The following is a 16723-nucleotide window of genomic DNA, read 5'->3' as shown; positions in this document are numbered from 1 at the left end:
CTGCATACATCAACTTGATCTTGTTCTTCCATTTTAACAACAACTTGATATGCTTCAGACACTAAAATCAAATTGTCAAGTCCTAAATAACGAAAAGAAATAAAATTAATAAGCATTCAGCTTCCCAAAATATATGTAGCAGTCTCTAGCACAGTTAAATGGTTAAATTTAACAATGAACCTGTCACAAACAGGTTTAAAATCACTGAATAAATAGCAAAATGAATATTTAAATAATGAAGACATAATCAACAAAATTCCAAATTTTAGGCAACATTTTTGCACCTTACCCAAAGAGACACCAAAATGAAAATAAGTTTTTCTAACACAATGAAATGTGCTCTGTTGAATCGTGGTAATGAATGTAATGTGGTAGGTGTCCATTTTGAAATACATGACTTTGAACACGAATATATTTTGATACATTCATGTTTTTTAGCAAATTTACAGGATGGTAGCACAGTAATTAAACACAAGCCAGGCCAAAATTTGTGATATACTAAACATCCAGAAAGACAGTAGGTTGGCAAAAGACCAGGTCCATAGCGCACTTTCTCCACTACTTGCCTCGTTAAATATGGGGCAAATTTCTCGCGATATGATTTGTTGCCCACTTTGAATTGAGGTTATGCCAGATGCATTGCTTTCTGAACTCGACTTGCAACATTTGTGTGTAGAGCACTCAAAGTTGTACCAGTATACCCAGAAGCAAGAGTCTAGCTCTTGTACATTAGGAACAGTGGAATGCCAAATTTCTTCACGACTTTTCGGTCTTTGTAAAAACGGTCTTCACGAAAATGTCTCTAGCACCTCAACCAAGTTACAAGGAGCCTGAAAGTTTGCATAAGTTCATGTAAGACCCTCAGGTACATCCTGTACAAATTTCATCAAAATTGAAGACGGTCGATCTGGGATCATCATCTAAACTGGGACACTTGACATGGAATGACCCAATACACGGTTGTCTTTTCATGCTGTGCTGACAGTGCTAAACTTAATCCAATTATCATTTTCAAGTGCAAAACAATGCCAAAACCTTCTGAAATACCACCAGGTGTTATTGTTCACAAACATGACAAGGGTTGGATGGACGAGACTGGTATGAAATTATGGATCAACAGTGTGTGGAAGAGAAGGAAAGGTGCTTTACTGGGAAAGAGTTCTCTTCTTGTGCTAGATCAGTTTAGTAGTCATTTGAAAAATTTTCTGAAAAAGAAATTGAGACAGGGAAATACAGAGCTTTCTGTTACTCTGGAAGGGCTTACTTTGCAATTGCAGCCTCTTGATGTCTCGATAAATAAACCATCTGAAGTGTATATGAGAGAGGAATGGAACAAATGGATGATGGATGAAACCCAGCTTTAATTCATACTGAAAGAAGCGAGAGAATGACCAACAATCAAACAATTGAGTCAGGGGATAAAATAGTCATAATCTAGAGTGACAGAAGACGTTATTGTTAAATCTTTCAAGAAGTGCAGCATAAGTAATGCTCTTGATGGCAGTGAAAACCTTCTTATACATGAAGAGAACAACAGTGATGGCAAAGAGCAAGAAGAAGAAAAAGAAGAAATTTCAGATGATTGTTTTCAGGAATTTTAAAGATAACTTCAGTTTTATAAACTAAGCATCTCTTTCTTCAGTCTGACTTTGCAGTCTCATAATAAAAATGGTAGTAATGTTATTTTTTAAAATAAATTTGCTCAAAAATTAAGGTGCATATTATAGTCAGTAAAATATGTGTAAATTTTCTTGACATGTGTCTATATAGCAACCTTTTTTTGCCTGTTTGAGATCTTTTTAATTAAAAAATCTATTTAAAACTTAATTTTTTTTACAATTGTTAATCGTCACTGATGATGTTGGCATATCAGCTGATTCATGCCCTGAATATTGTTGGGATATTTCATAACATATAAATGCATCATACAAATGTGATACTCTGCTTGCAAACTGAAAAGAGAAATTAAAGATTCTGATGATTCTGCATTGATCTCAGTTGCAGATTTCTCAACTTCTGTTTTTGGCTTGAGAATGGTAAAGTCGCCAGGTCAGGCAAGCACTACACACAATAAACAGCTGCTTAGATATCAGAGTACTTGTTGTATTAAAATATGAAGAGGAATTTTATAATTTTGTGTATTGTGTTATTCTGATTCAAGCCATTTTGACAGTGTTTTGTTGATAAACATGTGTAAAAAATGTCTGTACAATGTTATCCATATTGAATATTTAGTGTGTTGTCATCTCCGAGAAAGGTTACATGTGTTTTTATACAAAATTGGGCCAGAGAACCTGTTTTAGGCTAAATATGGAAATTTTTATGAATGATCACTTAATAACCATCACATAAGTCACTGATGATGTTGGCATATCAGCTGACTCATGCCACGAATATTGTTGGGATATTTTGGGTATCACGGGAACTAAGAGTCTCAAAACTGCCAAGAAATTTTAAAAAATGTATAAGCTTTGTTTAAAACAGATTAAATTTCAGTTGTGTTTCCAAGGATTAGCCCACATGAACTGGTTTGTGGACTGACTGGATGCAGAAAACACTGAAGCTAGGAAAAGATACCCATTCACAGGCTGACCATGTCTGCTGCCAACAACAAATCTGATATGATTCTTTACTCTACAAGTGGAATTGGAAAAATGACAGGAAGTTGAGAGAAGGCAGATAGAACAATGCTCCACTAAGAAAAATTGCAGGAAGGCTAACTTTTCCAAATGTAGGTTAAAAATAAGAGACAGATACAGCACTTGCCCCATTTATATGCTTACATAATTGTAGTCTGCAGACCTGTGTTCACTTTCTTAGGACTAAGTGAAATACTGACAGTAGTGATTGCACCACATAAGTTACGAAGTTTTCAGAGTTGTGAAAGTTTGTTACTATAATAGTTCTAAAAACTATTGCATGATTTAAGTACTACTCTAATTTCTGGACAAATGCCCTTCAGATGATGTAGTTCTTGAAATTTATGCTGAAGCAATGTACAAAATGCTGATGTAAACATATGTTTTAGAACATTAATAATAATAATCATACAATAATATTCTAATTTTTAAAATCTGTTGCTCTTCAAAATTTGTGTTTAGATTGGAGTGGATGGGGCAGTTAACAAACTGCCCCTTACTCCCCACCTCCTACCCCCTGCCACCTTCCAGAATTAACCCCTAGATCTGCATCTGATGAAGGAATCAATAACTATATGCAGTTAAAGTATCATTGACTATGGATGTTAAAAGGAATGTTAAGGAATATAGAAAAATATGTCTGCTTTGCAAGAAGTGTTATAGGAAACTGGTTGCAATTTATTTTAGTAGGCGACATTAAGCTTTTGTCTTTGGGAAAGAAGATGTAGAATACCAATGGATAAAATTCAAAAGTGCATTATGCTATACTTCATATATATGTCCTGAAAAGGATAGTGAGGAATAGGACAGACCCATCATGGTACAATAGCCTTGTTAGAAAGTTTCTGTGAAAGGAAAGAGAGCTTCATTAAAGACTTAAATAAAGTCAAAGCCTTTTCCATAGACAAAAGGTGTTGAAGTCAGAACGAACAAAGGAGGGGTATTCAAGAAACTTTCAGTGAATTTAAAATAAAATTTTGCCTCCCAGTCTGATGAAAAATGTTACATAGGTTTTGACTTACATACATGCAATAAATAGTTTAGAATCATCTAAACAGTAGCTCAGTGATCATACTGGCACGTGATAACACAGAGGATGGAAAAATACTGAATTTACTCTTCTGACACGGTTTCACATTGGAAGACTGAAATATAGTTCCTTCTTTCATCATTGCATGAGCACCATGATGATAAATATTAAGATATCAAACAATGGGAACTCCAAGTTGGAATATCAACAGTTGCACAGGATAAACTGCTACATGCCATTGAAGATGACAGATTGAGTTGAAGACAGACACAACAAAAAGACTGTTACGTACTAAGCTTTTGGTCAAAGCCTTCTTCAGAAAAAGGGAAAACACACACACAAGCAGGCACACTTCACCCACACCTGACTGCTGTCTCTGGCTGCTTTCGCCAGACTCAAATATTAAGATGTGTGTACCTGGATTAGAAAGTCAACTAAAATCACACAGCAGAGGAAAGGCAGCAGGACCAGATGAAAGAGCTGTAAAATTCTTTACAGATTGTGTAGTTCTTAGTTTATGGTTTAGGAGATAGGAAAAGGTTGGGAAAGAATAAAAAAGATGAGAAATTCAATCAGACCCCAGGATTAAAGGTGAGAGAGCTGGTGGTCACATTTTCCTGGGATCAGAGCGAACTGCTCAGCCTTAACCTGCCCCAACATTTGCCTCTCCCCTCCCTAAAGAAGGAACTAATAGTTCTAGAAGCTAGGATTGAGTCATATACTTTTATGTTCCACCTGCTAAACATAACTACTGATGAGCAATAGTGTCTAATAATTTTATAGTTTTCTTTTATATACAGATGTGAAAGAAGTGCTCTCCTCTGGACAAGTTTACTGTAGGTCACCAGACCAACAAATCATTTCAAGTTATTTGAAATAGTTACAGATTGTTCCTGTGTCCCAGAAGATCACCAGACTGAAGTGCATAACAACAGGTCTGTAGGGGTGACATCAGTTTGTTGTGGTATTGTGTAACACATACACTCATGTTCAGAAAAAACAGAACACCTTGAACAACTAGAGATAGGACGTTCATGTTCACATGACATGTACATCAGTATGTTCTGCAGAAATGATTAGCATTTGAACCACGTTGGCCTGCAGATTTGAGGTCAACATCAATATCATTGCACAACACCACCTACCAGTAAAATGTGCCTGCAGCTCTCATTGTTGCTATAAACTGAAGGTAAAGGAACAGTGTGATTTGAGTAGATGTGCAGGATGCTTCGCAGACATATACACAATACTGTCAAATCAGTAAGTTTGAAAGAGAGTGCATTATTGGCATGAGAAAATGTGATGCACCCATTCAGGAATCTGCTGCTCATGTGGGACAAAGCAGTGCAACAGGTGTGTGCAGAATGTTTCACAGAAGGCTGTAGAACACAACAAGATGAGTCAAGTTGCACCACCCAGACCACCTGCCCAAGAAGATCGACACATCATCCAAATGGTGTTGCAGGACAGATCTGTGTCCTCCTCGGCTCTGGCACAACAGTGGTACATCATACACTATCAGGGGTGACAGTCCTTCTTTGCCTGCCTTTTGCAAGTGTGTAGAAACAAGCTAGATGCCAATGGTTAATGGAACAACATTACTGGGGATAAGAATGGCATCAGGCAGTGTTTCTTGGCAAATTCAGGATGTGTGTGTTTGAATATGATGGCTGCATTTTGGTTTGCCACGAAGAGGAGGAGTGGCAGCACAGTAACTCCATCTGCACAACATATACAGCACCAACTCAAGGCTTTATTGTGTGGTGTGCTATTGGCTACAACCAAAAATCATAGCTGGTGCATGTCCAGGGCACTGTGACCAGTGTGAGCTATGAAAATGACATTCTTCGACCCATAGCAATACCCTTTCTGCACAACACACCAGATCCAATTTTTCAGCAAGACAATGCACAACCACATGATGTTTATTTATTTATTTATTTTCTGTCCATATAACAAAAAATTTTCGGACATTGTCAGGAAAATTTAGATTACATTACACATATACAGTAAAATATTTACATTCTTTCATAACAACATATGGATCAAATATTTATTCTTTCATAACAACATATGGATCAGACACGTGTCTGTACACATTATTTTTCAAAAGGGCACTACAAGTAGATTCCTCTATAGTGTAACACAATTTAGCTTGTATTTATAATATTACAGTACACATAATACATCGTATAATTACATTCTTTCATACCACTGATAGATCGGAGATATTGTCTATATACACTGTTTTCCAAGATGGCACTACAACTTAAAGTCCTCTATAGAGAACAACACTTCTCTCTTAATAATTGCTTCAGTCTACTCTTTAGCACATTTAGATTTACTTTCTTGAGTTCACAGGGAAGTGCATTGTAGAAATTTCTCCCATTCTGTGTGGGCTGTGGTCTGTTGCCTTTTTATTGGTCACAATTCTATGAAAATTTTCCCTTCCCCATGTATCATAGTTGTGTACATTACTGTTTCTCATATTAAATTCAGGATTTTGTTTCACAAACATGACTGTCTGCAGTATATACATGGAGTACACCGTAAGAATTTTACATTTTCTAAAGATGTCTGTACAAGGCTCTCTCTTCTTTACCTTGGCTACCATTCTTACTGCCTTTTTTTGTAATCTAAAAAGTCTGTCTATATGAACTGCTGATATCCCACCCCCTATCGCAATACCATACTGAAGGTGTGGATGAATCAACCCAAAATATATTTGCCTTAAAGTATCATGGTCCAAGAAGGCTGAGACCCGTTTCAGTAGATACACGTTTCTACTTATTTTCTTGCAAATATTATCTACATGTTCTTTCCATGATAAGTGTTAATCAACAACGATGCCCAAAAATTTATGTGAATTTGCATATGCAAGACCCAATGGGGGTGTAAATACAGTATCAGTTATGGCAGCATTATAAGTGGGGATGAACTTCATTATTACTGTTTTGTCTTTATTTACAAGAAGCTTGTTTGCTGTAAGGTATGCGGACAGAAACTGATCTCGGTACTGTTAGCTGCAGACTGCATATCACTGCCACAGTTGATGAAGGATATGTCATTGGCATAGCTTACAACCATGCAATTTTGGGGTTCAAATAAGTTATTTACATATACAAGGAACAGAAAAGGCCCTAGTATGCTTCCTTGAGGCACACCACATTGAAGTGTCCTGAAGTTGTTAGGAGCTGCTCATTATTTTGATGAGTTAGCTTTACACATTGATTCCTGTCTTTCAATTAGGAGGTAAGTAGTTTCAAGGCCAGTCCTCTCAATCCATACTCTTCTAGCTTACACAGAAGAATGGAATGATTCACAGTATCAAAGGCTTTACTCATATCTAGGAATGTGCCTATTACCTTGTCACTTTTGTCCAGCTTATTTAATACTTCATGTATAAAAGATGCTACTGCTGTTGTAGTAGATCTCCCTTTTCTAAATCCGTGTTGTAGGTTGTTTAACAGATTGTGTTTGGTGAAATATGATGCGTGAAATATGTTGCGTGAACATGTGCCTTCTTAGTGCCAGTCTTTTGCCCTGGCCCACTAGATCACGAGACTTGTCACCAGTTGAAAATGTATGGGATATGGTGAATTATGCCTGTTTACTATAACCTTTCTGGAAACTGGAAACATCCCCTGTAGGAATCAGCATGGATTCAGTAAACAAAACACTGTAAAGTTCATGGCATAAAGTGTTTTCCATTGTTTCAGATATTTGGGCTTCTTCTCATTCCAATCATGTAAGGAGCACAGGAAGAATGGTTTGCTTAAATGTTTCTGTGTGGGCTGCTTTTAGCGTAATCTTGTCTTTGCAATGCCTGTGGGAGTGATATGTAGTAAGTTGTAAAATGTTTCTAGAGTCCTCACATAAAGGTGGTTCTTGAAACATTGTAAGTGAGCTTTCATGGCTTTCATGTGATAGTTTGTATCTGTTTTTAAGCATCTGCCAGCTCAGTCCGCCCCTCCCCTCTCCCGGCATGTCTGTTATGGACTCCCATAGGTCAAACAAACCTGTGTCCATTAGTAATTCTCTTCTTTTTATACAGTCAAGATCTCCTGTTAGTCCTCTTTGATGTGGATGCTACACTTGGGCAATAACACAAGATAGGTTACGCAAGTGTTTTCTGAGCAATTTCATTTGTAGATGTATTGCATTTTCACAGTATCCTACCAATGAGTTGAAGTGCATCATTTGCTTTACCTGCAACTGAATCTTTGTGATTGTTACGTTTCATATCTTTCCAAATTTTTACATCCAACTATTTGTAAGTTGATCCATCCCATTATGATGATATTGTATCCATACAACACTTACTTATTTTGTTTTGTAAAGTGTGCAATTTTACATGTCTAAGCGTTTAAAGCATGTTTCCAGTCCTTTCCACCACTTTGAAATATTATCAACATCTAACTGAATGTTTCTGCAGCTTCTATCAGACTGTACTTCATTACAGTTAATTCCATCATCTGGTAAAAGTCTGAGGGTACCATTAATATTGTCAAGGGTCCTTGGGAAACACCTAACGTTACTTCTACACACCTAACGTTACTTCTACGTGTGTGAGTGACTCTCATCAAAGAGAACATGCTTTGTTCTTCCTGCCATGAAATCCTCAATCCAGTCGGAAATCTCACTTGATACCTCTGCCAGGCACTTTATTGTGAATAGCAGAGTAATCACATCGATGTAGATGTAGATAATTGTATTTTGTAAGTGTTGTCATGGTATTGACTTAAGTGATTTTCAGAAGTTAAGATGTACTGCATCATTTCTGCTTTGATTCACAGCTTTTAAGTTGTCATGTGACAAGTAATGAGTTGGGTTTTGTACAACAAGTGGATGCCAAGGGTATAGACAGTAGTTTTGTGCATCATTCTGCTATCCTTTTTGTAGCCTCGTTGTGACCTGTTCTTTCTTCCATCTCGTAGGTACAGTTTTTGTTCAAGGGATCTACAGCATATTATGGTTAAAACAGGAGATACCTCAGTCAGAAATTTTGTTTAGAGCATGATAAGGCTTTTCTTGAGCCTGATGCTTTGTGTAATCTATTAGGAGTACTATCTGGTTGGAGTGCTCTTCATCATGCACCATAAGATGGTTTGCTGAATATAGATGTAGACCCAGATGTACATAGATGTAAATAATGTTGCACCCCATTTTCTGTAGTTCTCAGATGAAATGTATTAAAAAGATCACAATCATTTGTTAGAAATTTTCATTGAAGTGAAAATTGTATAATAATTCCCAAAATTTATTTTCAGGATAGTAACTGGCTGGCCATGTGTAACTACTTAGATGGACTGTCCTTGAGTGGCATACTAAACTTCTTATTAAAAGAGATGACAAGACTGCAGGATGAGCGTCGAGCACATGCATTTGCTTTACTTGCAGAACGTGAAAGAACTTTAAGAGAATGTGTAGAAGCCGAACGCCGACAAGCTGAAGAAAGAAGGCGTAGAGAACATGATGAAGTTTTTAAACAGGTTCAGTCATATTCACTTATTTGTCTTGTTGAATTTATCCAATCTGAAATATCACATGTAGTACTCATTTACTCTGGCTTTAAACCAAGCTTAGAACATTACCATTTTGTTTTTGTTATGTTCTAGTGTTCTATATAGTGAGCTCAGGGATTGTGCCACCTTGCATTTCATCTATTTGAACTATCTTGACTGAAGCATGCAACTAATATTTAATTGTAAAGAATATAATTCTAGTTATGAATCTAGGAAGTGAAGATGAGCTCTTCAAAATAAAGTGACATAAATAATGAAATATTATCAACTTAAAACAAAATTTGATATATTTTTGAGTTTTCAGTCAAATAAAAGAGTCACCCTGATACAATGTTTCATACTTTCCATTTTCTGGTTAAGTTTTGTATCCTGTAGGAAGTCATCTTTCATCTTTTTGGGACCACTCTGAGGAGGCTTTAGATATACCTTTGGAAGTTAACAGTCAAGAGTATTGGGGGAAGCTGTTAGTTGATATGAAGGTGATCCCAAAAGTAAGGTCTCCAATAAATAATAAAAAAAGAACAGAAATTTTATTTACTGTAAATTGTACATAGTTTTGAAGCTTGAACACTTTTCTATTTTTCCACATAATCACCATTTCAATCAATGAATTTTTGTAAATGCTGTAGCAGTTTTTGTATGCCTATGTCATACCAGCCTGCTGCCATGCTATTGAAGAAGCATTGGACCTCATCTTTCACCTTGTTGTCATCACTGAAGCACCTTGGTAGTCATTGGGCACAATCCAGACTATAGGATGGATGGGTGATGATGTTCCATCCAAACTGTTGCAGAAGATCCACGGTTTGATGGGTGGTGCGGAGGTGAGTTTTGTCATGGAGAAGGCTTATGCGCTTGCTCAGCAATCCTCTTCTTTGGTTCTGAATCACCCATCTGAGTTTTTTTTTAGTGTCTGACAATACCTGTTGTCATTTATTGTTGTCCCAGAAACCATGAAGTTGACCAAAAATACCCCTTTCAATCCAAAAACACAGTAGCCCTGAATTTACTGGCAGACTGCGTTCTTTTAAATTTTCATGGCTTTAGTGAACCAGAATGCTGCCACTCACATGACTGTTGTTTGGTCTCAGGTGAGAAGTGGAAAGTCATGACTATGGAATCCAAAAGGTTGTCATTTTCATCTTTATAACTTTGAAGAAATTGGCAGGGAATTTCAATGCATGGCTGTTTGTGATCTTCTGTCAGCATTCTTGTGACCTATCTTGCGCACACCTTCCAAAATTTCAACACTTCAGTCAAAGTCCGGTGAATGGTGCTCTGAGAAATCTCAGGAGCAACATTGCAGAGCTCATCAAGAGTGATCCACTGATATTGAAGCGCAAATTGTTTAACCTCTGCAATTGTCTCTTCAGGACTTTGTGGTCTCCCACTTCTTTCCTCGTCATGAATTTCAGTACGACCACCTACAAACTCTCTACAATGCTTGTGGACATCTTTGACATCTGAACATAACTCTCCATACACTTCCCTCAATTGTTGATTGGTTTACTGCCTTTGCACTCAAAAACCGAATAACTGCACAAACTTTGCACCTGTTTGGTAGTGGTTAATGGGAGCTCCATTACAAATTGGCTGCCAAGCCAAGACTGAAAGCTCCAGCAGGTATGCGGTGGTTTCTGTAGAGAGTGGAGAGAGCATGGAAAGAACCAGTGAGGCCAACAGCCAGCTCTTTGGCCACAGCACTTTGGAGACCTTACTTTTTGGATCACCCTCATAGATCATATACTGAAACCCAAGAGTTACCAGAAAGTAACATTGACTCAACATATTTTCTAAATTTTTTAATACAATATTTCAACATGTTTCATACTATCCATTTTCTTTAAAGTTTTTATGTCTTGTATGACGTTATCTATTATATAAAACATCCTGGCAGATTAAACTGTGTGCTGGACCGAGACTCAAACTCAGGACCTTTGCCTTTTGCGGGCAAGTGCTCTACCATAGGTTCGCAGAAGAGCTTCTGTGAAGTTTGGAAGGTACGAGACGAGGTACTGGCAGGACTGGGGCTGTGAAGGCATGTTGTGAGTCATGCTTGGGTAGCTCAGATGGTAGAGCACTTGCTTGTGAAAGGCAAAAGTCCCAAGTTCGAATCTTGGTCCAGCACACAGTTTTAATCTGCCAGGAAGTTTCATATCAGTGCACACTCTGCTCCAGAGTGAAAATCTCATTCTGGATCTATTATATATTTTGAATCACACTCCTTCTCTCTCAGGGGAGCATCATGTGCCTCTTTGGAAAGCGTCCTTAGCATTGAGATAGAAGCTGGTAGATGAGAGATCATACTTTGAGCCCCAAAGGCTACCAGATAGAACATTGGCTCCTGCCAGCATCACATCTACCACTTTGCTGCCACAACAACATTGTTCTGTGGATCAGTATCTACAAATCAAATCTTGGATTTTTCTGAGCTTTATATTACTTACATTCAACAAGATGCTAATGGACCACTTCCATCCTGTGTTAGTGTCAATATATTATTATGGAAGAGAGGAAAAAAGACAGAGAAATCATCACAGTGATAGTCCATCATGCCCTTGTTACTCTTTTCTAATGGGCAAAATCTCCTGCAGAGTAGAAAACTCTTAATAGTATGAAACATGTCACTTCATTGTATACAAACATAAGATTTAACATTAAAATGTTCAATAATCATTCCGGCATGTAATGCATGAGATAAGTAGACATAGTATGTGTTAAAACTTAGTATATTGGTCTGTTTATATGTGTGTGGAACTGCCACTGATGAGTGCTAGGAAGCAATGGTGTAGAAATTTTGAGACTTAGCACAGTACAAGAGTAAAGCAGTATGCAAGGGTCACTTTGAAAAGGACAAGACTTGATACCAACATACCATATGATCTATTATTGCAAGTTTCCACAATGATTCACTGCTAGATATTGTGTAAGTGACTCTGTTGACTTGTCCTATGTGGTATTCAGTTGCTGTCAGCAAAAATGTTGAAATGGAAACATTTCTGTGCAATGATTTCATGAAGTTTCATAGTGGGCAGGAGTGTGAACCATTTTCTTAACCACTTTATTTAGCATATGGATATTACTCTCCTTCAGTGAGCATTGTGTTTCATAGACACAGCAATTTCAGACATGAAGAAAATTTTCATAGCGACAAAAATTAGTCTGACCCCTACCCCTCCTCCCCAAACAGTCATTAGCAATTACATACATTTCTTGTTGAGATAATGATTAAAGAATGATCCTGTCAATACATTTAGTATTCTCTTGGGACTCATACAGAAATTAATCCACAGATCTTACACAGGTGTTCTCATTTACTTATTTTATTTATATATTTATTCTCAGTAGACAAATATACAGATATGTTTTGGAGTATGGACATATTTTACACTTCCCTCATCACTTTGCAGCAACAATTACAAATAATAAACATAAAAAATATATAGCTTGATTACTGGTACACATGAATAATATCTGTACAGTTTAAAGTATTCTTGTCCTCTGAAAGAAATCCTTAATCCTACAAAAACATTTATTGGTAAGACACTCCTTTAAGGCCATTTCAAAGCAAGTTACACATGATCTTTTCAGTGTTTTTGGAAGTTTGTTAAAAAATGTGATCGCATGTTAAAGGGATTGTTGTCTGTACTTTATGTATTATATCTTTCCAGGTGATAATCATAGTCCCTTCTAGTATTGTAAATGAGCACATCTCTATTTAGACTATTGTGCTGCCTGTATTTTAAAATTTGTTGAACTGTTTTATAAGCATATAGTGATGACAGTGTTAGTAGATTCTTGCTTTTGAAAATCCCTTTGCAAAAGGCATTATACCTAAGCATACATGCTTGACAGCAGCACACCTCCATACTTCAGTTCCATATGTGAGATATGAAAATGCTAAAATGTAGCGAATATTACTCATTTGCTCAAAATGAAATACTAATGACATTGTCCTCATTGCATAAATTTATTTTTTTCTCAGTAATGTTTCCCACTTTGTGTATGACTTGTATGATCTGGTATCTGTCTTGTAGGTTTGACAGTTAGAGACTTTTAGCTATTCCTCTGGTACCATAAATTTCCAGTTTATCAACTAGCAGCTTACAGCATACTGCACCAAATGCACTTGATACATCCAGGAACAAATATACCACCCTTTCTTTCTTATCTAATTTCATAAATATTGTATGTACTAGGTCACATACAGCAGATGATGAGTAGCCTTTCCTAAAACCATGTTGGGTTTCTAATAACACTTTTTCCTTGGCAATAAATTTTTCTAATCTTAGTGCAAAAATTTTTCCTAATATGTTGCTTAGGGCCAGAATTAAGCTGGTGGGTCTGTAGTGTTTTACTTTGTGGTTACTACCTTTTTTGTGTAATGGCTGGACTATTCTATATTTAATTCAGATGAAGATACATCTATATTCAAACTTTCGTTGAAGTAGTGGACCAGAACAGGAACGAATGAATGCATGTTTTTAAGATAATGGAGGAAATTTCATCCAGTCTAGTAGAGACTTTGTTTTGCATTTTATTTATAATTCTCTCTATTTCAGTTGTAACTTTTTCATACATGTACACTGATTTTCTTTATCTCGTAAGGAGTATTGTAGTTATCAGCATCAGAGTTCACATGTATGCTATCTGAGATAATAAAGCAGGTAAAGCATGTCAAGTAGGTTTGCCATCTGTGTATACCACACCATCTAATCTAGGGAGGAAGGCTCACTGTGTCACATTTGACATTCTATTGTGGTGTGCAGGATACCTTTCATTCTTGCTAAGTTACAGGGTCACATGATTACAGTGATTACACCAAATGCTAATACAGACAGAACACAACTGAGACCATATGCATCTAGGACAGAAGCACAACCAAAGCTACATAATCAAAGACACAGATAATGTGGAAAACAACCTGTACTATGCAACACTCCCTCTGTTGTTTTCTGATATTAAATAAACAATTGATAACAATTTTCAATCAGTTTAAAACTTTTCATTTGAAAGTGACTTTTTGAACTTGCCTGATAGTTAAGGACAGGAAAAAAATTGATTTTATATCCAATTTCTGTTTTATTTTTTCAGCTATCAGTGTTACTTTTAGGCACCATTTACAGCCACCATGTTTCTCTTTTCAGTTATTTGTTTTTGTACTGTTTAACCACTTTTCAGTGTTATAGTGAAAATGAAACTGTACCTGTCATTTACATTGTATTTATTACAACATACACATCATATTTATTTACGTTACACTGACCTGAGGAGGAGAAAAGGAAAAACATTTATGTTGTACTTGATAATCAAAGAAAATGCGAGTAGTATTGTCATTATTTCTAGGTTACCTTCCAAGGCATTGTGCTGCCAATCTTGCCAGTCTGTCAGGACTTCACTGTAGTTGGAAAATAGCCTCTCATTTGTCTACATTGGGATGGCTGCACCCAAATAATTTTCAGTGCCACAGCTACAAACTAATGATTATTGTCTCCTGTTTCCTGCAGATACTTGACTATGTCAATATTTCATGAATGTGTGGACACATGCTTCTCAGCAAAATAGTGAAGAGATTTATAACCCCTTCAGAGTATCTGCACTGATGAGGCCAATCATTCCAATTACAGATTGCATGATCCTTGGCATGTCTACATTACTATGGATCAAGTTTATTGTCCTTGGGTTAAAACATGAATTCTGAAGATGCAACCTAGTGCACTTCAGTGCCTCATTAACTTCTGCATAAAGTACTTACTTATTTGTCCTTTTAAAATCTTATTTATTTCATCACTAAAAATTTCTTTGCCCATAATACTGCAACATTCTTCAGGCTGTTTTAATTTTGTAATATTTTGAAGTCTCTAAGAAACTAATCATATTAAGTCACATGCATGTTCTTTGATCACCCAATAGCAACCTGACGTAACTCAAAGCCTGCATTAAACAGCTCAAACTGTGCAAGAAGTCAGTCATTTCTTCAAAATATTCTGCCATATAAGCAGCTGTGGAGAGCCATGAGTTCCAGCATGTTTAAGGGGGGACAGTCACGAACAGGCTCAAAAAAATCAAACTTTTTTAAGTCTTAATCTATGCTCCAATTATTTGGCTACAAAATGCCGTTTGTTTCATACAAATCTGATTATTAGATTCGGAGTTATTAATTTGTTCTTGAAGCACGGTAACTAGCGCCACGTCCATTTTTGCTGTGTCTTGCGCAGTAGTCAGCATTGACTATAGTACAACAATCATTTATGTTCCACGGATATAAATACTCTTTATTTGCGTTGCAAGAGAGAATTGTTATTCTGATGTTTGCCAGCCTGTTTGCTTTGTCGACTATTGTTTGTCAGTTTCTTCATCCTAGTTGTTTACCTTTTGGTGATACAAATGTAATGATTTTGTGAAACGTTATAACACAATGGGTGGAATAAGGAAGTTTGGATATAAGCCTAAGTTTGATGGAAATAAAAATGTAAAAATAAACTGCGAAACTGCTAGTTTTGAACAGAGGGCAGAAAATAATTTTGAAAGTGAAGTCAGTGCGAGTGTCAGTGCTTCAAGTAAGAAGCTTCTAGGTGCTGCCGGTTTTCCAAGTGCCTCTCAAATGCATGACAATGCAATATGTGGTGTGAACAGTGTTTCCGTTGTTACTGACACAAACATTCTGATCTCCATGAGTTTATTACGTGAACTTATCGAAAAACACACAAATTGTAAAAACTGTGGTGGAAACGTTACTTTGCACAAAGATGTGGTGAAAACCAAGGGAATTGTTTGTAATTTAGTTTTGACATGTTTGGAATGTAGCTGTACTGCCAATACAATGTCATCCCATCTAACAAGAAGCAGATTGTATGAAAACAATATAAGATTAGTGTATGCACTTAGATCTATTGGAAAAGGGCGAAGCGCAGGTGCTGTTCTTTGTGCAGTGATGAACATTCCTCCACCTCCAAGAAAGTTTGATGTTTACAACAAGACTATTGGTGCAGTTGTAGCTGAGGTAAGTGAATCTACAATGTTGAGAGCAACCAAAGAAGCAGTTCAGTTGAATGATACGAAATCTGACCCAAGGCAAATTTCTGCTGGTTTTGATGGCAGTTGGCAGAAACGTGGGTATACATCCCCAAATGGCATTGTGTCAGCAACTTCTTTTGATACTGGGAAGGTTCTGGATATTGAAATTATTACTAAGTTCTGTGACATATGTAGCAAAAATCCCACTATACAACATGTGTGCAAAAAGGACTATGATGGTTCTAGTGGAGGCATGGAAGTGGCTGGTGTTGCTAACATTTTCAAAAGGTCTGTGCAGTCAAGAGGTATCCTCTATACAGACTATCTTGGGGACGGGGACAGTAAGGCTTATCAGTAAGTGGTAGAAGATAAACCTTATGGGCCTAGAGTCAAAATTAATAAACTGGAATGTATAGGACATGTACAGAAAAGACTGGGATCATGACTTCTAAAGATATGTAAGGAAAAAAAGTTAGGTGGTAAAGGGGGCCTGACAAAGGCTGAAATAGACA

General features: G+C 36.8%; 1 protein-coding gene across 1 annotated transcript in view; it reads left to right on the top strand.

The window, feature by feature from the left end:
- The window catches only part of LOC124798930 (cilia- and flagella-associated protein 91-like), a 291175-nt gene that overhangs the window by 173934 nt on the left and 100518 nt on the right, over positions 1-16723 (top strand). The window contains exon 12 of the mRNA XM_047262463.1: positions 8940-9161. Within this exon, the coding sequence (XP_047118419.1) occupies positions 8940-9161 (222 nt within the window). The remainder of the gene's footprint in view (positions 1-8939; positions 9162-16723) is intronic.

This window comes from Schistocerca piceifrons, chromosome 5 (genome assembly GCF_021461385.2).
Source record: "Schistocerca piceifrons isolate TAMUIC-IGC-003096 chromosome 5, iqSchPice1.1, whole genome shotgun sequence".
Lineage (NCBI taxonomy): Eukaryota > Metazoa > Arthropoda > Insecta > Orthoptera > Acrididae > Schistocerca > Schistocerca piceifrons.
This window is presented reverse-complemented; position numbering and strand designations above follow the sequence as displayed.